Source organism: Chenopodium album, chromosome 18 (assembly GCF_948465745.1).
Source record: "Chenopodium album chromosome 18, dcCheAlbu1.1, whole genome shotgun sequence".
Lineage (NCBI taxonomy): Eukaryota > Viridiplantae > Streptophyta > Magnoliopsida > Caryophyllales > Amaranthaceae > Chenopodium > Chenopodium album.
In genome coordinates this window covers 11,450,889-11,477,066 of record NC_137851.1, presented here as the reverse complement: position 1 = coordinate 11,477,066, position 26,178 = coordinate 11,450,889, and the positions used below count along the sequence as shown (strand labels likewise).

Here is a 26,178-nt window from a genome sequence, read left to right as displayed (position 1 = left end):
AATTGTTTCAATCAGATGACAAGGTAATTGGTCTAATTCTATTTACAATATATAAGTTTAGGATAATAAAATTTTGATGAGCCTCCAAGTTCAAATTAGTTTAAAAGTCTAATAAGTTTAGATAAAATAAGTTTAGATAAGTGAAAATAGAGTGAATAAAACACACTTTAAATAGAGATTTCAAATTCAGACTTACAATAATTGTTGGGAGAACTTTTACTTTATTTAGGGTTGGCCCGATCTTGTTCAATCAAAGTCCATATATTCTAAATTACCAATTAGATATACTTAAAAAGCAAATCATAAACGAGGAACGTTAGGTTTTAGTTACTTTGCTACTTGTTGCTTTCTTATTCCCAACTCATATCAAACAGGGAAGAATATTTAATCATATCATCCTTCTCTCTTACAATAATTTCTTATCCTTATCTCACCATTATCTCCTTAATCCATACTCCGTATTTTTCATACCAAGCGTCACATCATGACAATCATTTTGCATGTTACTAGAACAAACATATGCCATGTTACATGCATACATCCAGGTGTATATGGACTTTTTACCTATATAATCAAAGACTTGAAGGTGAAGATCACAAAGTTCATCAAGTTAACTATTCTTGCTATGCATAGATAAACTAAATTGATGGACTCATACTAGAATAGTTCTATAACAAGTTGCCTCAAGGATTGAAATGTGAACCTAACACGACATCAGACAAGTAAAGTGCTTTTTAGGCTACTTTCCTATTTGGGGCCCGTTCTCATTAGATTAATTTAGTTCAATTCAGTTTAGTTAATTTCAGCTCTATTAAGTTCAGTTTAGTTTAGTTCAGTTCAGTTAATTTTAGCTCTATTAAGTTCAGTTTAGTTTAGTTTAGTTCAGTTCAGTTCATATCTAATGATATAAAGCCAAATTTCATACTATTAAGCTTACATTACAACAATGACAATAATAATAATAATAATAATAATAATAATAATAATAATAATAATAATAATAATAATAATAATAATAATAATAACAACAACAACAACAATAAAACAACAATAATAATAATAATAATGACTATTATACGGTTAAACTATATTTCACTTAATGACTATTATACCATATTTCATTATTTGACGAGATAGGAGTTATTATTATACGGTTATACCATATTTCATTTAATGACTATTATACCATATTTCATTATTTGACGAGTTAGGAGTAAAAATAGGATCAAGTTAGTTTTTAAATAAGACCGGTCCAACTCTTTGTTGTTTTTTATTTATTTATATTTTTTTTTCATTTTGAGAATTTTTTAAAAAGTGTTTTGTGTTCTTTTGTCATTTTAATATTTTATTTTTTTAATTATATAGTATATGTTTTTAAAATGTTTTGGGATTCCATGTTTTTAATATATTTTTCATAAATATTTTAATTATATAGTATATTTTTCATAAATATTTTAATTATATAGTATATTTTTCTTAAATATTTTAATATGTATATTTGTATATACACATATATATAATAATAAAAAATAATCAAAGATCATTAATTAGTAGTTAAAAATCACTAATTAATAAGTTCAGTTCAATTCAGCTCTAATAAGTTCACTTCAGTTCAGTTCAGCTCAGCTCATCTCATTTCAATCAATGAGAACAGGCACTTAGTGGCTTATCTAGTATCAAATGTCTTCTTATCTTGTATATTTATCCTACAAATTAACTATTTTAGTAATTTATAAAGGTTACTTGATAAAAGAAGAAACCAAATGTATTCTTTTTCACATTTTTTGGTAGCCAAATCGAACCAAAAAATAGGTTATTCATGTTTGAACTGATAATCTCTTGTGTTCCACACTTCTTTTAGTTAAACTAAACTCAACCTATTCGCGTTAAATCAAATCAAACACAATCGTAGCAATTGTACTGGTAATAAGGTTAAATTAGATGAAAAGCATATGCTAAATGTTAGATAAAATGCTAACAAAAATTTCCCCTCAGATGGAGAAACCAGATTTTTTTTATCAAATGACTTATTTCAAACAAGCTAGTGAACGAAGAACCGAGAACAGATAGATTTTTGGTACAAAACAATTTCAAATAATGCTAACAAAGCATCATCAACCTTAGTTGTCAGCTTCTAGAATTTTTATCACAGTAGATTATGTGGACAAACAGGTGTTTTACTGAACAAGTTACAAGTTCAGAGACCAAAAAATGGTATAAATGAAAGAATGCGAGTAAGATCCTATTTGATACAAGCTAGTGAGGTTTAATAATGCCTTATATTCATCAGGAGCTGAAATGAAGCTTCATTAGCACCAAGCTTATCCGGATTTCCCTGATATTGAATATGCCAATATTTACATTAGAATCATACACCTATTCTTCTACAAAGTAATGCCACTGCAATACCTACGTATATGTACAGACAAATGACAAGTAAATTACAGATCTGATGTATGAACACTAGATATTACATCATTTATAAGGCCAGCCATGATAAAAACTACGGTCAACCTTAATTTTCACGATGTAGAACTGAAATAAACCTCACAATATTGACAATTCCCAACACATATTTACTTCGCCCAAACCTGCAAACCCTTTTCCTCTTTACCAAATAGGACTTTGCTATGGGAGATCACAGAAGAAAGGATTTGCCAATGATGTACCATTATCTTGTTATGATTTATCCAGAATAAGTGTCTTCCCTGTTGTCTTCCATGTACAAAGTTGTACAAGAATAGGTATCGTGAGCTCTGCATACAGAGCTAGATCATACCTCTGAAAGTAACGCTGTTGACTCAAACAGCAGCAAGAGGTGTCAAACAAGTTTCTGTAGTACCATCGAGTAAGAACTTAGCAGCAGGAACATTTGATAGGCAGGCTGGGATTTTGACATCCATTGGATCTGTAGCTGGGATGGCTTTTGATATATCTTCGGTAGAAAAGGGTATGCTGCAGAAGAAATCAGAAATAAACACAAGGTCAATCGGCAGCAATACATAATTTCATATCAGATCAGCAAGGAAGTTCACAAGAAGTTAATCATAATGCCAAAAAGATTTCGGTTAATTCAATATGGTATGCGACTTATGGTTTACTGTAAGGTTGATTTACTGTTAATTCAATACTATGATGCCAGAAAGTTTATGCATTTGGAATTTTGGATTAACAAAGGTATAATAGGGCCGACCTTACACTATGAAATTCATCAAGGGTTTAATGATCAGAAAGAGAGTGCTTTAGTAAACTCTAAATTTGCAGTCAATGCTTCCAGAGTTAGGACTGTTCTATTCAACTTGTTTCAGATACTTATTACTTATTCCTTAATAAATTCATATCAGATCAAACCAGACCAAAAACATTCAGATTAGATCAGCACTTTTAATTATCATTTACTTATTGCTAAATATCGTTAATTGCGTCTTAAAAAAAATTATGAAAATTACATATTTTAAAAGTTTATAATGAGATGAATCTAACAAGATCTATTTTGATAATGTTTTTTTTTTTTTTTTTTTTTTTTTTTTTTTTTTTTTTTTATATAGATTAGTATTAAAATTAAAATGCGGTCAAAGTTTAGTCAAATCATTGATCAGATTAGATCAAATCAAATCAGAAAAATTCAGATCAGACCAAACCTTAATAAAATCAGCCTAAATCTCCTTGTTTCAGGTGAAGAGAACAAGTCCTTGTTCAAAGACTTGGTACAGGAATCGCCTATAGGTGGTAGCCTACAGAACAACTTAAGGCACTTGGCCTTCACCCTTGAAGACCAAAAGCCAAATCGATGTCTAACAATATAGTGACTCGATTCAAAATGGGAAGATTATTTAGGATTGCGGGAGTAGTGCCTCAGTTATCCCAAGCTCTACTCACTTTCCGTTTTCATCTATTTTAATTGAGTTTTGCTATATCCCCTTAATCATAAAATATTTATTCGGATCATCTCCTACAGGGCCATACATGTGAGACCCTACAACGTAAAAAAGTTCCTCCTCTCACAAGAGTGGTACATTAATCCATCTTAAAGTTTCTCATCCCGAAGGTTAAAGCACCCACATAAGTGGTGCATTGTTCCTGTTACTACAATTTGTCCCAATTAAATTGGCTAACTATTCACATACGTTTATCTCAATATTATTTTCACACTTTTATGAACTGGATCCCCTTACAATTTATCATTTCTCTTTTCCCAGTATGAAAGTCAGGATATTAATTGATTTGGAATGGTAGTATAAAAGAATTGTATTTTCAGTGACAGAAATTGGCATTGTGGTGTGTTACTGTTCAACCTATGTAGCTAGCCAATTGAAGAAGCTTAGAATGGATAATGTTTTTGGTGATCATATTGAAGTCACCGAAGGAAGGACCAGGCTTCAATGAATGACATAAAAAGATATGACAGTTTAATTTGTTAGATCATAAGAGAGGGGGGGGGGGGGGGGGGGGGGGGGTTCAACTGGGACATAATATACCCAGCACTCCAGCAGCTCAACTATAACAACGTTCAGAGTGAATTAAACTGCAACAAACGCATATACCTTAAATCATCATCCAGCAAGAATGAGTTTGTGGCTAGATTCTGGTTATCTTTATTCAACATCTCCCTCATTTGAGCCACCACCTGACAGCCAAAGCCAATTTAATAAGCCCACAATACTTTAGTTTTACATATTCGGTACACAAAACTATTGCCAAGCTCATGTACATTTTCAAAAGAAAATCTTTAGACAACATGCCAGGCAACAAGTCAGATGATATAACATTTACAATATTAATCCATTTGTTGTAGCCAAAACATGGGCAGTATCATTTAAACAGAAAGAACCAGGAATGCAGCTAACCTCATTGGAAACACTTTGGGTGCCATATTTATCATCCCAGTACATAGTGCCTATTCTATAGATTTGTCTTACAGTTAAGGCCTGAAAAAGGGTAAACAAATATTTTTCCACCAAAATCCAATGTCAAAATGAATAGTGAAGCAAGACCCGGTTAAAAACGGAAAATAAAACTATAAGAGGAAAAGATCTGAATATAAGTCTAAAAGGGTAAAGGATCATACTGGGCATAAATCATGCTTAATCTCTTCCAAAGACTTCTTCCTCTTTTGATGTATCACCTAAAGATTATTAATGAGTATTCCACAAGTCAATACATTAGAAATCTTAATAGATCCAGATGCAAAACAAAAACATACTGCTACTACTACACAAAACATACCAGGAAACCAACAGCTTGTCTGATATAGTTAAGCTCATGCCAGGCTGTCCCAGCAAACTACAATACCATCAGTAAAGAAGTTTCAGTATGACATAACCACTCTATTAAGTAAAGATCAAAAATTGAAAGGAAGAGCCAAAAGGGGGCCTTTACCTCATCTGTCACACTTGCAATCCATTTCTCTAGTTCAGCCAAACCAGATTTTACATATTCACCATTCGAAAAAGTGCAGCATTCACGTCGCAGTAGTAGACTGCAAAACATTTTCTTTAGCATAAAAAGCAGAACTACGTCTGTAACAGCCAAAGACAAACCTATAAAAGTACGTACCTATTGAAGAGATTAATGTTGATAAAAGAGAAAACCTGGGTAATGAGCTTGCGGATAAAAAAGGAGGGTACCTAAAACAAGTTCCAAGATCAGCATAAACATTTAGCAGACGATTGCATCTCCCCCCCCCCCACACACACACACACAGACACACACGCAAACACACATGCACGTGCATGCACTCTTCCTCCATTTCATTTTAGTTGACACATTTCTTTTAGACATGGTATCCAACACACAACTTCATGTATTAATATCTTAATTATGTATAAGCAAAAAATATAATAGTTTTACAATTGGAAAATAGACATTAAAATAATGAAACTATGAATCTAAGAAGACCCCACATGACTTTTGTTTTTTTAAGAATAAACCGCCAATAGAAGTCAAAGTAACTATTGTGAAAAGTGCCAAAAGTAAAAATTGTGTCAACTAAAAAGATAATAGAGGGACATGCATCATCTCTCTTCAATTATCAATTATGCATTGGGAATGTCATTGATGTCAGTCTTATTCCATTTTAAACAGCATAAAGTTGATTTTTATGTAAATGAATCATGAGGGATATTAGCAATAAGGATAAGGACAACAATCTCCACATACATGATTTTTATGTAAATGACTCATGAGGGAATCCAAGAATTGGATGATGCTATCCCATTGATTATTCGTCAGCTGCTGTGGTACACCACCAGGTGATCTGGATGACTTTCCACCTCGTGCAGTTTTTGGAGCCTACAAAAAATACTTCAGTAAATTACCAATCAACAATCAATAAAGAAGACTTATATGCTGTCTTAGGACCACAACTACAGAGGGGCATATACACACATGTATGCAAACTCCTAACAAAGGAGATATTTCTTTCTTCAAATTATCACGAATCAAGCCAAATATCTTCTCAACAGACGCAGTCAACTGTTGCTTAAACAGGATTGCTGGATATCTTGCTTCAATGTGCGATACACCATCATCAAACCCAATAAGCTTCAGGGGAGTCTTCATACCCTATCATATAAAAATTGAGCATAAATACAAGAAACTTGAATATAGATAACTATTACTTCGTATTATTCATAATTCTAATTATCCTCTTCGTATTCAAATAATGTGCCTATTCAAATTCTATATAGGATAAATCATAGTTTCCCTCCTAATATGATCTTAAGGCTTTCATGAACAGGCTCAATAAATGGAAGGGATCTGCAACTCCCATTCTAAATAAACATCCCACAAACTTGAAAAACAATAATTCTTTCCAGATAGATGCCTCAAATTTGAAAAGTACAGAAAGTAAATTCCCTTTGTAGCATATTTTTTCCCACATACCTATCTGGGAACAGCATTGAATAGGAAAAGTTGAGTCACAAAAGATTCATTTAAAAAAGTCATTAAAAAACTAGTTACCAACAATGCACTTACTTGTGCAAACCTTCCACTTATACCAGCAGATCCAGCAGCTCGATTGGAAGCTGAATTCAAGAAACTATTTGACCTTAAACACCTCTGAAGGATGCATAAAAGTGCAGATACATTAGATAGCCAATAGGGTAATGTGTCATTCTCATCCCCAACCTGAAAGCATTATGTGAAAGAGGAATCAATCAACAACATGCAGAGAAAACCAATTTCAGGTATCATCTAGAATTAGGTAAAAGATGAGACAAATCCCAGAAATATTACCTTCAAGGCATTATTGATGCCCTCAATAATATGGTCAAATATGGTTGTCCTCTCTGATTCAAAGGCGTGCCAGTGAAGAAGACATTTATAGATGACACAAGCAGCCACAGGTTTATTATCTTGAAATCCCATATTTTCTTTGATGCATTTCGAGAGGAATTCATAATTTTCCTGCAAAACAAGACAGTAATTTAAAGCACTAACATGATTAGAAGAATATGTTCTGCTTTACCACTTTGGCTATGAAATGTTCACTCGTGGAAAACAAAAACTTTAATCATGACTAACATCAACCTGGTGCTTTTCAACAGTTTGTTTTGACCAACGTGATTCTGATAGTCCTTGAGTAACTGAAATATGTTTTGTTGGTGGGGGTGTCTCCTGTTCAAATCAACCCTTAAGCATAAACACATGTACCTATATCAGAAAGCTTCAAATTGAAAAGGCAGCTACAGTAGAACTTACATAGATGGGTTTCTTTTCCTGATATGGAAGACTCAATGCACTTGAGTACATCTGGGGAAACAACAAAGTGGCGAAAACATCTCAACATAAAGCATGTAAAATCTACAAGACAGTATATGAAAGCAGCATGAAGGGGACAAACAGCTGAAAAATGGTATGGTCGCCACAATACAATTATACACAAAAACGATAATTTAGTGCAAACTTTCAAAATATTGTTGAGTATACTGTGCAAACGATAGTAGTAGACCTGAAACAAAAGTTCCATAATTCGGTTTTGCTTACACAACACAACTAGAAATATGATTTTTCCGAATACAATGTTAAACATTTTAAAATGCATAAAAAGCTGAGAGCCTATACTTACATCAGAAAAGGATTTCACAAAACCTGGTCGATTTCTCTTCGGGGACATGTTCAGTGCTTTTTGCCGCAACACAAGATTTTCATTCTCCAAATTTGACACCTTGTCCTCCATACTACAGCAGAGAAATTCATTGTATTTGTCAGCACTAATTAAAACAATATAGAGTACATGATACCAAACAGAAAGAAGCCTGAATTAAGTGGGTGAGAGAGTAATAAACCAATACAGCAGCCGACAAGGTACCACCACTACCCACCAAACGAGATTTGGGAAGCTTTAATAAAAGACAAGAGGAAAAATCAATTTAATATAAAAATGTATTGTATTCAGAGGCGGCTAGGCATCATTTACCAAAATTCCAAAGATACTAAACAAACTTAATCATATAGTCTTTCTTCAATCTCGTCAACTAAAAAAAATTGATGCGCAAATAAATAAGCATCCAGATCTTTAAATAATCAATAACAAACAACATAAATATATAAAATGCTAACAAGATGATTTAGTGTGCCAGATAATTTTCATATTGTTCCCGGAACTATTTCTTTAACAAAACAAAAAACTACCTCTGTTTTATAATTTTCATAACATGTTCCGTTTTTGCCAGTTTCATAAATCATAATGTTATTTAACAGAAGAAGGGGGGGGGGGGGGAACATTTGATGTTGAGACTAACAACTAACAAACAAATAGTCTGATTTAATAGCTTTCTGCCTACAGTTTTAATATATTGTATATATAATTAAATATAGCAAGAAGGGTTAAAACAAAACTGAATTTGTAAACGATATGCTATGCAACCAAGATATGTAAAGCATCTCAATAGTATACTTTCAAATACCAAAGTCACAATATGGACCTTCGCAAGTTTTGTTGCAGTTGTTCACACTTTTGTTCAACATCACGCAACTTTTGCATTGTATGACTATTCTCTTTCTGAGCACTAGCCAGCTGAGTCTCCAATAATAAATTCTTCTTTTCCAAATTTTCAAAAGAGCTCTGCAAAATGTTTAAATCATAATATTTAACAACAGGTACTTGAAACTAAGATGATATAATTAAAAATTAAAGGCAATGAAAGGCAAACATGTAATGTTTAGAATTACGGAGGCATGCCTGTGTACAAAAAGGTAAAACGCATTATTCACAACTATTAAGTTTTTCTAACATAAGTTCCAAAAGAAATAAACATGAAATATTTTAAGAAAGTAATGAAAATATAAAAAAAAATTAATAAATTAAAAAAATAATAATAAATTAAAAAAAAACCATCTGCAATGTCTTTGGTCTACTCACTTCTTCCCTCATCCAAGAACCTACTGTTTTACTCACCTCTTGCTCACAAAAATAACATGGGACCTCTTATCACATTATACAAATTAGAGAAAATTATACTCTTGGTTTTTTTAGCTCCTATTCTATTAGGAATGTTAAATTTTTTTTTTAGATATTACCAGAAAGTTTGAAACAATAGTTTGGGTATAGTAAGGAAATACTTGATCATTTCTCAATTCATGATATATATGAGTATTACGCTTGGAATGTTTTACAATACATGCATCATTTCTATAAAGAAAAATCTCTTAGGTGAACTTGATTTACTACAGTACTACCCATTATTTGAGAGGTCTTAAGGTGTGCCTGGTGGTATTAATAAATAAATAAAAATAAATAAAAAAATAAAAACAAAAAACCATTTTAAGCGCAGCTATTGTGTAGAGCTACTTTTAATAGATGACCCAGACGTTAAAGAGGCATTTATGGGCCACGTCCTCCACAGCTGTGTACTACTATACCCCCACATAATGTGTTGAAAGTGCTTTGCTCTTTTTAAAGAATGCAAAAAGTGCTAGATAAATAATAGGCAATTTAATGAACATTTGCATCCAAGATAGCTTTATTTACATCACCCAAAATAATTTTGTCTTTTTGACATTTCACTATCATAGTGCTGTATTATTCATCAGATATATGCAACAAAGATACTGACCCGCAAAATTGCATTTTCCTTCTTGAAATCTTCCATGTCCTGAAGTTGCTTTTGCAGCTCATATTTTTCTTTCATTGAAAATTCCAAGTCACTTTGACGCTGCGCATTTTTACTACCCTGTTTAACGGTCTGTGACTTAGCTTCCTCTAACTCAAGATTTAAAGCTTCTATAACCCTCTGCTGTTTTGTTATTTCAGCCACCTTTGCCTCTTCAACTGAAACCTGTATTTTGGGTAATTTGATTTGGTTACAAATGGCCATTATGAACAAACATTCCTCTGACACACACGGTTACAAACGAGCAATATATACAAACTACAAATATTCCTCCAACATTGACACTATTTACTATCAACGGACACCATTGATTAAAAAGGATACAATAATCATTTTGGTATGTAAAAGCCACCTAAGAACTCTGCAAATTCAACACCAATGCTATGAAATAGTTTTCCTAGATATTGCTACAGATACGTTTAAATTAAAAAGCAAAATGACTTAAAATAAATAAACAAATAAAAACAGGTGTGTGATCCTGAGATGCTGAGAAGCAAAAATAGGCACCGAAAAGAGAAAAACAGAAAAAGCCAACAAAACTAGGCACAAATCAAGCCACACAATGAAACCCTCACCATGTCCCCATTGGCCCATCAATGAAATTAATTTCCAAGAATCATGCTCAACTGTATGAATTTGAAGGTGCCAGTGTTTGATAAGAAGAGAAGCAGTATATAGTTGAGAATGCAATACCCGTAGTCTCTTCTCCAAATGCAACCTCAGGGTAAGATCTTCAAGTTGCTTTTCAAGTTTAGTCTTTGCCTTGCGCAAGGCACCAGCTTCATTGGCCTCCTGAAAAATTAACAGTTAGATTTAACTTGTTTATACAGGTAAAATGGATATCTAAATGCTAATCAAAGAAATTATTCCTCACCTGCAATTAAAATTGACCAATAGTAACATCATTTACACCCTCTATCCCACAAAATCTTAGCCTATATATATATATATATATATATATATATATATATATATATATATATATATATATATATATATATATATATATCGTCATATTAATCAACGTCTCCTTTGCCCCTTCCCCCACCAACCTAACTTTCCAAATTATTTTCTTAAGATAAGAAAACGTAGTTAGACAAGGAAAAGAAAAAAAAGAAAGTGAGACACAAGAAAATGAATCCAGAAGTACACCAAACTAAAGTAATACGACATATAAGATCTCCAATGTCCAATCAAGCATTAAACCTACATCCAAAAGAGCCACCCCAACAGAGCCGACAGTGTAAGCCTATCAATGAAGACACTTAACCCCAGCAGCTTTTACTGTTTCACAAAATAAAACGTACCCTACAACTTCCAATCTTCCGATACAAAAAAAAAAAAAAAAAAAAAAAAAAAAAAAACGCTGTACCACAGCACAACAATGTGGTTTCCCATATCTCCATTAGCTAAAATAGAAAAGAATTACAGTATCAAGTTTTTTGCTAATAGCATATTAGCAACCATGTGAGGCTTTGACCCAATTCAAAACCCACTTTGAAACAATAGTCTTTCTAATTAAGGTAGCCATAAAAGAATGCTGCGAGTTAGGAATATCATAGGTATCTCTAACAAGACAACTGAAAAAGAAGCTTGACGAATACTAAGTTGACAAAGCAACAAAACAAAAGATTAACTATGTCAAACAAGTTTATACTCAGCCCTACTCCCACACAAGAGGGTTTCCTTTATATTTAAAAGAATCAAGGCAATTGTCCCACTCCCCACCAAGCAATAATAAGAGTACAATGAACTCCTTTTAAAAAAAGAGTATAACAAACAGTAGACAAGCTATTACAGTGAGGGAGAAATACTTTGAGGTTGCTACTTCACCAAAGAATCCACTACAACAGCAATGTGCTCTCAGTTACAATACTTGTAAAAAAATTTATAGGGAGAAAGAGTCCGGCTACCGCATCTCATTCATTTATTTATTACTGTACCAACTACCGATCACCCTAAAAGCCATTTCCTTCTTGAGAGGAACATCACAACCATACCAATACCCATTCTTCCTCAGAATCATCTACCCTTTTCACCAAAGTCAATTCTACTCAGAAAATTCTCCCCTAATTGATGTAGGTAGAGATCATACAATCCACCATAGAATTTTTAATAATAAACATTTACATAACCTGAATCCTAACGCTTATAGAATAGAAATTCCCATAGAGCTTTAAAGACCCTAAGGACTTCAACCATCAACAGAAAACCAGCCCCCTCATATCACTCAACTTCAAACTTTAGTATGAAAATGAAAAAAAAAATTGAAAATCTTCCCCAATTATGCTGAGAATCCTTCACCCACTAATTCACCATCATCAGCACACCTAGTTCATACATGACCAAGGTAAAAAGGAAAACGTAACCACATGAGATCAAAACCAAATAAATAAAATAAAGGCACTGTCCAATACACCTTTCTGGCTGTTGATGATTATGAGGTTATTTTTACGTAAAATTCTAGTAACGTTGATTGGGTTGCAGTGCAAAAGACACGGAAGAGAAATTGAACGATAAAATTGTCAAACAACACCTGAAAAACAGTTAGACATACTTGCTTGAGCCTTCTAAGCATATGCCTTGCCATTTTACGCCTCCAAAGACTCTGTACTACAACAATTGATTTCTGATGTTGACAGAAAGCTGATCGGACCTTGAACATTCTCCATCGCGCCTAAAGAACAGATATATAGACACACAAAAGAATGCTGTTTCAGTAACACAGTCGAATATACAGACAAAACAGAAATTAAATCCATAACAAATTCAAAAAATGAAGCTTTTACACTGCTCATTCACCTTTAAGTATCACCTCTTTTTCCAAGGTAAAAGAAACATATAGAAACATATATCCCCCAACTCCAGAACATATTAAGCATTGACCACATGTTCCATATAAGTTAAGAAGAATACTACTCCCTCTGTTCCACAACATTCACTATACCAGCTATTTAAAACCATATCTACCGCTAAGCCCACTATACATTCACAATGCAAATAAATTACCAATTTGTCACTAAAAAGCACCAATGAAATATAACAAGTCAATTAGGTAGCTACCAGATCTGTAATTAATTTACATAACGTAAACAATAAGACAATATGAAAGGGAGGGAATAATATTCAAGAGTTACTATGACTACTATAAATCTAATGTATGACAAACCCATTACAGGAAATTCGCACAAAAATCTGCCAGCAATGCCTTTTAGATAGCAAAGCATGTTGTCGATTAAAACATCGATAATCAGAATAATTTTACCCACAATGTGAGGCCATAACAGAAAGACAAATCTACCACTCGATGGATCATCAAGGGGCCATTCATATGGAGTGAAGGAAAAGGTAAGAATTGAAGATGATATCAAATATGGATCATCTAAGGGGCCATTCGTTTGGAGTTGGGAAGTAAAAATGACAATTACTTCCATTCTCTATGTTTAGATGTTTAGTTTGTAGTTGGTAGATTAACAAAACCTTATGATCCTCGAATCACCCAAGCTTTCCCAACTCATCTATCACAGTGCTCCTCCACAATAGCCTTTCTTCTTTCATCATCGTCGCCATTAATCACAAGGACTCCAGCATCTATCTCATTCAGGTGCTGTCTTTAAAAGGGCTAAATCTAGGCTTATGGTGCTCAGTAATCCGACCACCCAAAAACATCTAGGTCAACCAACACTAAAGGAGACACAAACTCCTGCAGATGATTTTTATTTTCAGGTATCCTTTTTTTCTCGTTATTTGACAATTGGAATCAATGCTTCATCATAAGCATCATATGCCTTTTCCCGAACTCACAGAAATTTACCAAATCAGTACCTTGCGTAGAAGCTAAGTAGTCCCTATCACAGTTTGTATACTTGAGATAGCATTCATTAATCATGCAACTTAGCGAAGTAACAATAATAAATTCACAAATATGAATAATCACAGGAATTGCATGGATAATCAGATATGTGAACACGGATGAGTTAGGTAGCAATTTAAAATTAAGGCCTCATTTTGTTCAGGAGCAAGGAAATTCAAGTTCTGTATATAAACAGACATTAACAAAGAAAATTGGTTACACTAGCCACTAGGAAGACGAGTTAAGTAAGACTTTGATTAAGATTTAAGATAGTAGCCTATTAGCATGTACTGCTCTGAATTACTGATCTAATACCAAAAAAAAAAGAAAAATTTTGCCGAGGAAGGAGGTCTTAGCAAACAAATGCAAATTATTAAACATCTCTAACAGGCATATAATGTGAATTAATAGAGTTCTTGATGCAGAGAGAACAACAATTTATAACAGACAGACCATGATTTGAAAGATGCTGACCTGAATGAGGATTGCAGCTCTATGTTCCTTCCCTAACATAAATCTTTGTCGAGCTGAAAGCCCACGTATGCAAGATTGAAGCACGATAGCCGAGCTGTACAGCTGTAAGTAGGCGATTCTTGATAGCCAGCCACGCACATATTTCTGCAAATAGATAGCAGCAAGTGTCTCCCGTTTTTCAGCATACATTCTTCTCACAAGACAGCCTACAGATACATCAAAAGGTGAGTACAAAAGCCAAGTGAGACGTTATCAAAAGATGCATCACATATAATCCCCAATTAAGCTTGAGTAGAATAACAAAGGGTAATGTACAAATTAATTAAATAATAGAAACAGATGAATAGATGACCATATGCCACAGTGAAACAATAAAGCATATGATACAAAGCATTAAACAGAGATTACATTTTAAAGCTAATAAACCTAAGAAAGTTCAGTGCACACTAATATGATTTCAAAGGCTATCAATACTTCAGGAGCAAACATTAATTTAATCATAAAACAGTTAAAATTCTTTAAATATTTCAGGAGTCAACATTAATTTAGTCATAAATCATATAAGGTGTCTTGTAAGAGGCACAAATTGTAAAACTATTCATTTCCATAAACCAAACAACCAACAATTATTTAAGGCCAGAACTTTCATCGTCAAAAGTAATGTGGTCAATTGTATTTAAAGCATCAAGCTAACGGAGCACAAGTAAAGATATTATATAACCTCTGCAATATGCTTGGACAGATAATGCGGCAGCTCGAGTGGAAATGAAATCTTTGTGTGCTATGTACATTTTAAAACGACCCTGTACAAGCCTGGCAGCAGAATCTAAGACCTCAGTCCTTCGAGCATCTAGTACACCAATCTGACCTGCTCGAAGAAAAACTTTTGACTTCCCCAGCTGTCAAGAAAACAGACAGAGATCATGGGGTAAATACGGAAAACCATGCATCCTAAGCAAACAGAAAAGAAAATAAATCATTTAACAAAACCTGTGAGAACAAGAGAGAAAAAGGATAAAGAAATGGAGATCAACGATGTTTCATAATACTTTTAACAGAACCAAAAATACCAAAGTTTTTGAGTCTGGTATTCAGAAAAGTAGAAGATATTTGGTTCCAAAATTTAAAATTGATTTTCCATAAATATTAAATATTATTAACAAAATAATTGAAAACATATACTACCTCCATTTTTTACCAACTCACTTTTGTGGAAGTCAGCCTTTTCTACTCATTACTCCTTTATTCCATTTTTGGCAACTCCTTACATCTTACCCCATAAAATTTACACCTTTCCACACTTTCTTTGCTACTTTATTGTTATGGATCGGATCTATAGCCCAAGCCAACCTTTGTTGGTGTACACAAGGCGCAAAAAAGGGAGCAACAAGGGTCAACAACAAAGGATGACAGCAGCAAGCATTTCTATGCAACAAGACAAATTCAATTATGAGGAAATGAAGGAAGAAAAGCAACCAGCTTCAGCAATGTCTACTTAGGGTTTTCTAAATTAGTAAAGAAGTCACATGTATTCTCCCTTAGTCAGCCTTGACCATTAGAGTCTAGAGTATAAGTATTGTAGTATGTGTAACAAGAAAGACATCCAGAAAATTGAGTGAACTCTTGTGAGATTAGTAGCCTCAAGCTACCTTGAGATATATAGCCTAAAGCTATACTTATCCCTCTTAGTTTGTAATCCAATTCCTAATCAATTAATACTCAAGCTTTTACCTTCTAAATTATATGCAATTAGCTTAATTAGAATTGAGTGAAATCTGATACATAACATTTATCAACCTCTTTCTAAGGTCCACCTTTTCAACATTTTTTTACTCTTACGTATGAAGTTGCAATATATGCCAACCATTCTTATAACGTGATATAGTTATAAGAAGTATAAACTTCAAGAAAAGAGCACGGCAAAATTATGAATTCATGTTTTGTAAGAGCATTTAACAGTTTTCGACAAACACAAGTCCTATGCACCAACATGATACAATGGCAAAACATCCTGCAAATACATTAACATATATGCTAGAACATATTACAAAGCTAGATGCTGATTAAACAGCATACAATTTACCTGAAAGTATAAAATATAACACAAATTAACAAACTTCAAATGTTATTGGATACGTAATATGTGAAATAAATTGCCAAGTTACATATCTATAACTATAGACACACAAGAACTTACTTGGAAATTTTCAAGCTTCAATTTCTGAAGGATTTTGAGGGATATGGTCTTTTCATCATAGCTGCAGCACATTAAAGGAGATACATCAACAGAGTAACAGCATAAATTACATCTCTAAATTGTGAATACCAAGTATTTTAAAATAAAATGGGAAAAGTGAAACAAAATAGAACACTTACTTCATATTCAAAAATCAAGTTACAATAATTTTTTAATGATATCTATGAACCATCATACTAAAATTATTTCTAGTTTCTCATTCTACATGTTTATAGTAGTGCTTAAGAAAAACAACAGCAGGTCAGAACCCCTATAAGCAGAGCCGAAGCACACCATAACCATTAATATTATAATTGTAAACAAAGCCCTGCAGCTATGTTTCAGAATTATTACACTTCCTCCATTTCAATCAAATCACACCACATTACTTCTTCGGAAACTTCATTAGTGAATAGTTGCACCATTACTTGTTAGTATAATTTTAATGATAAGAGTCATGAGACCAAGTTGCACTTCCTAGTTTGATTACCTAACCTTCCACTCCCCTCTTTACATTTAACTCTCTTCACCTCTCCATTCCCCTTTTCCATGGCTGCCACCGACATCACCACCAGCCCCCCTCACCCCAGTCCCCAGCTACACTACCACCAGCCCCCTTTCACCCCAGAAAGCATCAACACCACCTCCAGCACTGTAAAAAAAACTGCCACTACCGCCAGCCCCCTTCACGCCAAAAGCAACGTCACTACTTCCAACCACCACCTTCAGCCCTGCCATTGCGCCCCCTGGTCACGCCAAAAGCAACGTCAATAACACCAACTCCCCTTCACCTCAAAGCACCAACAAGCCGCCGCCATGAACTTCAAACTTCCTCGAATTCCTTCATAATTCAATTCCTTTGATTTCGAATTCCGCACATTCAATCCGTTTCAATATCAGATCTGAGCCATTCGATTAAGGGGGAGAAGTTGTCAAAAAGATTTATGGACAAGGAATCGTCTCAGTTGCTACATGTAAATGTCCACCTTTTAACCCAAAAAAGAAAGGTCACAGCAGCAGTTTAAAGGTAATAGTGGCTGGGTTGAGTTAATGAGTGTAGTAGAGCAGATTGAGCTGGAATTGTAATGGTGGTTAGATGTTGTATAAGATGGTGGGGGATCACTATTTACGAAGGGCTGGCAGCCTATTTTGTGGTGAGTTGGTTGGTCAAGGATGGAGTTGTCATCTAACATCCCCTGTCCTCCTTATAAAATGTGCCATTAAAAAGATGCAATTATTTTGTGATGGAGGAAGTATATCCCAACGTAGAAAAACTAATTAGTCAATGACACAAATTGACTCGTATTTTTGTCATAAATTCCCTGTTTAATATACCATTTTAAGATATGTATTAGTCCCTAGGTTAATTAGCATCTGCCTCCTTGACAAGCTTAATAATGATCCATATATAACATAATGTGCCCCTTAATATGCCTCGTTTGGTTGACATGAAAATTAAATTCCTCTAGGATGTTGTAATTCATGGGAAATAATTCCTAGAAATTTCCTTAAATTGTTTGGTTTTGACAATGGAAAGTTGAAATTCCGAGGAATTTTGATTGACCAAGTGAGACCTTGGTAATTTACGTCTTATGTTTTGTAGGAAGTTGAAATTCCCATGAATTCTCCCTTCCTCCCATCATTTTTGCTTTTTTGTGTAAATCAAACAACTATACAAATTAACAATTCCCATGATTCTCCACTTCCCCATTTTATTTTGTCAATCAAACAAGTCCTTAAAGTACCTTATTGATTGAGAATTACCATGGAGTAATATTCCCCCTTTGGCCGAGTTATGAAGCGGTTGGTTACAAACATGACTAGAAGATTTTAATGATTTCTATTATTAGTATTCCACAAACGAAAAAATGTTGTCACATATTAGGGGAAAGCATGTTTAACAAACCATTCATTCACAGCATAGAGCAAGTCCTAGTATGACAAAAAACAAAACTGAGGAAGTAATACTTAGCGTAATCAGTACCCTCCATTTCTTTTTGACCATTCTACTTGGAATCTTTATAGATTATCATGCAAATGGAACCTAATACTCTCAATAGACATACAATGAAAATTGTATTCATGTGAGATCTTGTTTGCTTCATCTCAATGTGGTTGCAAAATATAAACTTCCTTTTATGATTATAATACATAATTGAAGAAACTTGTTCCTTTTTTTTTAGTGTTACCCGTACCAAATGAGGCCGTTTTTTTAAAGTGTTGTACTTCCATTTTAGGCAAACTACTAAATTTTAGTATTATACATCTCTCCTCTCATGATCCCCACCCAAACCTACTGCTACATTTTTATTATTTCTTTTTCTTGCACATATCTTAATTTACAATAAATATTAACCCCACTATTTTTTCTTATGATTTTTTAATACGCCAACTGCCATACATACTTCTTAATTCTTATTATATTAAAGTCAATAAAATTACCTAAAATTATGTGTCGATTAAAGTGTAATACTTAAAAAAACGGAGGGAGTAATTTTATTTGAATTTGTGTATTGAAAATTGTGCAAAAACAGAAATAACAAAATAAAAAAGAAACATAAGGAATACCATTTATCTCTAAACAGATTGTTTAATCATACATTATTTTAGATAAAAACTAAACTACAATCAATAAGAAAATAAAACATAATATTATCTTTGTATTTTTTTTATTTAAATTTTTTTGGTTTTAATCACTTCTACCTAATTCAAATTTTAGCAAAGCTCCTTACTATCTAACACCAGTTACCCCCACAATATTTACGCCTTTCCAGTCAATCTCTCTTACTTTATCTGCCTTTTTATTAAACTCACCGACCTTTATACTCCATCTCTCTTACTTTATCCACTTCTTTCAGAATTTTAAGAAATTTCTGGACCTATGTATATACAGCAATTGAGTAGAACAAAAATATTGGAGGTAGTATAGCACAGAACAATTTATTTTAATTAAACTTAATGGCAAAACAATGTAGAATAATATAAGACAAGAATATAAATAACAGGGTAGAAAATATAAATATCAAAGAGCAAGATGCTAGCATTATTAGTACAAGTACATAAAAATTTTAGTTAAGGGTATAAAACTTTAAGGTTTCAGTACTTAAAACAGTTAAATGATATAAAACAACAATACTCAAAAACTACAGAAAAGTGTGCATAAGATATAAGGACTTTCAAGAAAGAAAATCGTCAACAGACAGAAAAAAAAATGCCAAATTAGAGAACCAGAGGAACTTTATTAGCTCACCTTACAAAAATAAACATACAAAAATAAATGAAAAGGTAATGAGACAATACTTATCAAGTGAAGAAACAGCTGATTTCATACTCTTGCTATTAGCCTACTAGTATTATGAAAAAATATGGAAAGCATGATTTCATCACATTCAATTTGAGAAAGAAATAGAATGGAAACAAAATAAAGTGATAGTCAAACCTTCCATCCATAACTTCCGGAACTAGAAGACCAAAGCGATCAACAAACTCAGCATAAGTCCTTCGAGTTGGATAACCAGCAAGACTTATCCGCACTGCTTCCAAGACACCCTGCATATAATTAATGCATTAAGCCACTTCAAACATGATATACAAGCGGAATGTGAAGTTAGACCTAATATGGAACCTAAGGGGTTCCACAGTTTTTGAGGCAACACTAAGCTTTCTCTAATTTAAAACATAGATGTCAAAACGTAAGTGACCACTAAGCTTTCCCTAATTGAAAACATAGACATCAAAAAGTAAGTGACAGGAAAATTAACCATGGGAGAAAAAAAAGAAAAAAAAAAACTGTCACCATTCTAGGACATTGAGGAGCCTGATTTGCTTGATGTGACAGCCGAATGTGAGTACAGAGTTAAAGCCAAACATGGTAAAAACAGATATTTTGCAGAATATCGGATGCGATGAAAAAATAACTACAAGCAAAGTAAGCATGCTACTTTTTTCGACTATTGTAACATTTGGTGAAATATGAGCTGCAACATAATTTCGAAACAGAATAAACAAAGATATTCCATTATATTGCTCCTACGACAGCTCTTTCCCATCCAAACGACATTCTGACAGCAACAGTTCCTCCTCACTCATAAAAGGAGGGGGTGTTCTACCATAATTGAGTTCTGGCACGATGCAAATAAATTCACTTTAAGCAGTAGTTCGATATCTCTAGCAACATTCCCTAAGACAATTTCAGGAGCTTTTCTTTGACTATCTTACAGTTAGATTAGCATATTCAATTTAGCTAATCCCACTCTTTAAATATGCTTTAAGGGAGAGGTTCTCAGTGAATTTAAAGGCTTTTCTTACGCTTTAAAGCTCTTAAAGCTGTTAAAGAAACAGTGCGACAGCATAAGAATATCAATTGGATATGGAGTTCGCGATCATTTAAAACAAAGCAAAAAGACTAGTCGACAACGAAAATCTACTCCCTCAGTCCCACATTTGACTTCTACACCAGCTTTTACAGAGCTTTAAAAGATAAATTGTGGTTAGCATACTTATCGTTATTTTAATAGAGTACTAGCTATGATAGTTATAGAAAAGTATTTTATATCATAGGAATAGCATGTGGACCACTTTTGTAAATAGATAGTGTGTTTCACAAGGAAGGTGGGTATCGAAACATTATGGTGTGCCAATGTCAATAAAAAAAAAATAAAAAATAAAAAAATTATTGAAAAAAAAAAAGAAAAAAAAACAGTTATAATATTAGTGGGCCAAAAAGAGATGTGGAAAGTAAGTTGGGATGTGCGTGTAAAAGAAAGGGTAGCGTTCATATTGGGACAGAGGAAGTAATATACAAAGTGAAAAAAATATGGAGCAGTTGTCTTAACTCCCCAAAAGCACAAGGCAGATCAAAATAGTTGTAAAAGCTAAAAACTTTGAAGGATATATTTCATATAATAAAAATAAATTTAAAAAAAAAACAAGTTTATTGGAGTATAACAGCATGAGTGTATTTCTCATTTATACACATTAGGTACGCATTGCATCGAAAATATCATTCAAAGCTGTAAGTTGCTTCTTGAGACTCACCCCACAGCGCAATTGGTGTAATATACTCCGATTCTCAAATATACTGGGTCGATTTAACGAGTTTGGCTTGATACAACGGACATAGTGAGGTTCCGTACAGTTTAAAGTCTCCATCAGCGCTTGAAGTTGTTGCTACACAGAAAAGAGAAATAAGACATGATTGCCAAAACAAATGATTTGGATGGTCATAGAGGTAAATCATCATGCAAATGTGTCAATCATAAAAGAAAATGCCATAAACCTCTTATCTATAATCAGAGGCAATCAGATAAAAAAGCTCAATTTAATTAACATATTAATTAACTGCATTAGAAGACAACATTCCTGCACCTACCAAGGCAGCAAATTTCAGTCAGACAAAGCAACTATACATTAGAATTTAGAGACCTCTTCTTTCACCCTCTGGATCCATCAGAAAAACTCTTAAAAGCTAATTCCCCGCCTGATTCCCTGAACCTAAAATTCAGTTTATTGATTTCCCGGACATTTAAATTATAAATCAATCGCCACATCTAAAGTTTGTTTTCATTTATGCAACAGGTAATTTAGAAAATCATATAGATTGCAACCAATAAAAACTGTTTAGTCTGACTGATTCAATACCAACTCAATAAAATGATCATTAAGCCTTCCAGCAATTATAGATAAAGTATTTCTTTGAAAAAAAATTCCTGTAGATAACATGGACATAATTATCAAATTCACACTCAACATTCGAGAAGTGATCTAATATGTCATACCTTAAATCTCGAGGATACAGAAGAAAACTTGTATGATGAACGTGTTGTCTCCTCGGATATAGAAGGAAAAAGACCAGCAATCAATTGACACTTTGAGGAGGATAAAACATGACAGTGCTCCACAACCACATAGTCACGATTTTTGTCAATAAATTTTTCAGTTTGATACGTAACCTACAAAGAGCCAGATATTTAGGAAAATATATATATAAAATTAAAGCAAAGTTTATACGAACAAGACTGAAAAGATTAAAACAAACTTGAGAACAAAAATTAATAAACAATAGAATCACGGACATACCTTGCCAGCATAATGAGAGACGGTAAAATCCGTACGTGAGAACTTTGCCTTCTCCAACCTTGGGTGTGACTGGAAATTTTGGAATAGCTTGGTGGTAAATGTATCATGTGTTGATTTAGGAAACATGCTGCAAATTGAGAACCAGGAAAATGACCCCCAAAAAAAAAACGAGCAAAATTCCTTCAAGAAATGTATAACCATAATCAAGTAGGAAACGAAATTTTACCAAGCTTCATCCATAAGAGCAATTATCCCAATTGGTTTCTGCAAATTAGATACATACAATAATTCATAAGCAAATGAAGCAACACTATATGCACTACGCAGATCAGTACTATGCAGAAAATTATTTTATCACCAAAAATGGTACACAAAACCTTCAGCGTCAAGCCTGGTCAAAGCATAGGCCCTTATATTATAAGTTTATAACTAGTCTAAAAGCTCATAAAGTGATGTTTCAAATAACATATCAGGTTATAGATAAGCTCATAAGTCATAACATCAGAGTATGAATTACATAACTTTATGAGGAAATTACATAAAGGATAAATTGGGACAACAAAAGAATATGGAACAATGTAACAACCAAAAAACCCACACCTTCCTAAAAAAGAAAAATTTATTAAAAACAGGCAAACAGAAAGGAGAAAAAAGTGTGGGAAGATAAACCTTCTCAATTAAGTCAAGAACATCCTGATTATCAACAAACTCAATGTAGCTCCAATCAATCTCTTCTCTATTATACTCTTCCTGCTCCATCTTAAATACATGCTGGAAAAGAGAAAAGCAGTTAAAATATTTAATGGAAAGAAGTATATCATTAACAGATGGGCCATAGAGAATTCAAGTTAACATCACCACAGACCTCATTAAAATGTTGTTGGAGCTTTTCGTTTGCAAAATTGATACAGAACTGCTCAAAACTGCAGAATTAAAGTATTGGTGATCTAAGATTGTGCAAAAACAGATTAAGCCACACAAACTTGAAAAAGGAAATAAAATAAAATTAAAAAAAAAAAAAAAAAAAAAACTAAGTCTTTGTTTAACACAGCACAAAACCAAGGACAAATTAGATAAAATAACATGAAAAGCATACAATCAGAACGCAGAATTGCAGACACTCACAAAATACAAACACGGCACAAAATTCTAATTGAAAAACAAAAACAAGATTGTACAAAAAAAATTCTAGCATATCAAAACCGAAATATTCAAGGTTGTTTAAGAGAATAAAAATCCAATAAAACGAGTCACAAGCTTGAAAGCAATGGATGTTCTCCCATTTTCTGTACCTAGCTCCCGGCTTTGTCACTCATGGGGTTGGGGGGAAGGTTGGCAGTCCTAATTTCAGCCCTGAAAGGACATGCTTACATTCTCATCTTATAAAGGCCTTAAAACATGTTAAAATGTAAACTAGGTGCCGGAAGTGCAAATTTTCATTTTTGTTGAATTATATCATAAATACGAAGTAATCAATAAGGTTATGTGTTCCCTACATTCTGCAACAATAGTAAATCGTACCTTTATTTTCTTTACAAAATCAATGGATGATTGATTGATATATTCATTATTGCTCTTCTTCTCACTTCTTAAAACCACAGAGTAAAGTGTAGCTCATACAAAAGTACAGAGTATTATATATAGTTAGCCTTGTTTTTTCCAAAATTTATGAGCTTTTTAAGTCCAAGTGCTACAATCTAAGGTTTTAATGGCGATAGTATGTCATGAAATTGATGGTACATGTACATGGGTATTTGTGGATCAAAATAGAAACTGCCTTCGTCTAAATACACAAAAGAAGATTACTCCCCCGCCAATCATACATGCCTTTGGGCAATAAAACAAAAACTAAAAAGTATGACAGCACATCTAGGAAAGATAACAACCTCTGCTATATCAGTTGCAAAATATTAAAACGAAATCAGCTACCTGTTATGCTTAAAACATTCAAAGCCATAAATATCCAAAAGTCCAATTTGTATACGAGAACTCGAATCTTGCCCAATAGAACTATTAATCTTCTCAACAAGCCTGAACAAGTCCCACAAAACATAAGTTTCAATCACCATTTCTCCAATCATCTTTCCACTACTTCAAAATGGAAAGCATACCAATCAAACAAACGAGAATAAACAGTCTTAGCCAAAGCATCACGACTAGCCAAAGCAGCATTACAATCCAAGGCTTTGATAATGGTTCCCTCACGAGTTTGAATCGATCGTGTACAAAGTGATGACAGCAAAAGATTAACATCACACCTGTAAGAGCCATTGCTATTCATTAGAATCAACTGAAAAACATTGCACTGCAATCAAAACAAGACAGGAAACCTATTTCTTAAGATGGGTACATAAAGTTTATCTTTTTTAACTAAAGGTTTTTTTTACAGCAGGCTTAATTTTTGAAAACTAACTGCAGATGCAATAATAATTTTTTTTAACAGAATCTCAGTTTTCAGGTTCATCTGGTTTGCACAAAAGGTTCATATTTTTTGTTACTTGATATTTAGCTATAAAAGATTCTAACATCTTTTTTATTTAGGCAGTATTTTGGAGGAAAGTGTTTTCCACTCTTTTCCAACTTTCCTTTTTTGGTTTAAACCGGATGAAAAAAAAACAAAGGAAACCAATTAGGAGGAATGCCACTTTTTTGTCAAGATTGCTGCATCTTGCTTACCGACTCAATGAGATGGAATTGTTTTTAGAATACGTTTTTCTTTGAAAATTGTTTTCAGTTGCAAATATTTTCCGTCCAAACAAACAGAGTCATAAAGACCGACTCCATTCTTTTTAACTAGAAACCAATTATCAGGTCACCTTTTTAAACTAAAGGACCAATTTTTTGCTCAATCATGTTTTCAGACAGATCAGGATTTAAAACTAACCAAGTTCAGTTCTTTAAAACTAAAGGAACTTTTAAAAGCTGAATGTTAATGTACAAATAATAGATCTTATACTTGTTTTAAGAGATGTACTCACACATAGCTCGGCAAAAAGAACTTACTGAAAGAGGTCAGCAGCCATCTGAAGATGGAAGCTAGATGTCTGGTCCTTTATTATTGAAGAGTCGTGCTCTTTTCCAGGAGAAAACTCTACATTACCCAAATGCAGAATAGCAGCCAATGCACGAAATATTGCTTCCTGTACAAATAACAGTTTATCAAGCAAACTGAAGAGCAAATAATGCAAAGATTGCAAACTAAAAAAAACCATTATAACCTGTTCATCCTCGCTTATGCCAACAATGGTCATTGCCCTTCGCGTTTTCATGTATTCATCTCTATTGCTAACCCCCTCTAGCTCATATATTTTACTTTGATTTAAATAGTGAAATTGCCTTGGATCTTCCAGCTTGTACTTCTCAGAATCCTGCTTACAGATCACATTAAATGCTTCAACTAAAAATGGAAAAAGAATTCA

General features: G+C 33.3%; 1 protein-coding gene across 1 annotated transcript in view; it reads right to left on the bottom strand.

Moving 5' to 3' along the window:
* Positions 1-2,291: 2,291 nt before the first annotated feature.
* LOC145591482 (myosin-15-like) overlaps positions 2,292-26,178 on the bottom strand; it is a 32,838-nt gene continuing 8,951 nt past the window's right edge. Inside the window, exons 7-38 of the mRNA XM_081647944.1 lie at positions 25,978-26,127; positions 25,763-25,899; positions 24,871-25,017; positions 24,689-24,790; positions 23,625-23,682; positions 23,429-23,530; positions 22,986-23,023; positions 22,760-22,886; positions 22,459-22,632; positions 21,719-21,850; positions 20,121-20,230; positions 16,643-16,703; positions 15,167-15,344; positions 14,446-14,651; positions 12,676-12,795; positions 10,812-10,910; positions 10,062-10,283; positions 8,931-9,070; positions 8,072-8,183; positions 7,705-7,755; positions 7,534-7,620; positions 7,240-7,410; positions 6,979-7,131; positions 6,388-6,564; positions 6,160-6,291; positions 5,557-5,627; positions 5,380-5,479; positions 5,227-5,283; positions 5,069-5,125; positions 4,848-4,928; positions 4,545-4,627; positions 2,292-2,955 (exon numbers count right to left, since the gene is read on the bottom strand). Coding sequence (XP_081504070.1) covers positions 2,802-2,955; positions 4,545-4,627; positions 4,848-4,928; positions 5,069-5,125; positions 5,227-5,283; positions 5,380-5,479; positions 5,557-5,627; positions 6,160-6,291; positions 6,388-6,564; positions 6,979-7,131; positions 7,240-7,410; positions 7,534-7,620; positions 7,705-7,755; positions 8,072-8,183; positions 8,931-9,070; positions 10,062-10,283; positions 10,812-10,910; positions 12,676-12,795; positions 14,446-14,651; positions 15,167-15,344; positions 16,643-16,703; positions 20,121-20,230; positions 21,719-21,850; positions 22,459-22,632; positions 22,760-22,886; positions 22,986-23,023; positions 23,429-23,530; positions 23,625-23,682; positions 24,689-24,790; positions 24,871-25,017; positions 25,763-25,899; positions 25,978-26,127 — 3,789 coding nt within the window. The 3' untranslated portion in view covers positions 2,292-2,801. The remainder of the gene's footprint in view (positions 2,956-4,544; positions 4,628-4,847; positions 4,929-5,068; positions 5,126-5,226; positions 5,284-5,379; positions 5,480-5,556; positions 5,628-6,159; positions 6,292-6,387; positions 6,565-6,978; positions 7,132-7,239; positions 7,411-7,533; positions 7,621-7,704; positions 7,756-8,071; positions 8,184-8,930; positions 9,071-10,061; positions 10,284-10,811; positions 10,911-12,675; positions 12,796-14,445; positions 14,652-15,166; positions 15,345-16,642; positions 16,704-20,120; positions 20,231-21,718; positions 21,851-22,458; positions 22,633-22,759; positions 22,887-22,985; positions 23,024-23,428; positions 23,531-23,624; positions 23,683-24,688; positions 24,791-24,870; positions 25,018-25,762; positions 25,900-25,977; positions 26,128-26,178) is intronic.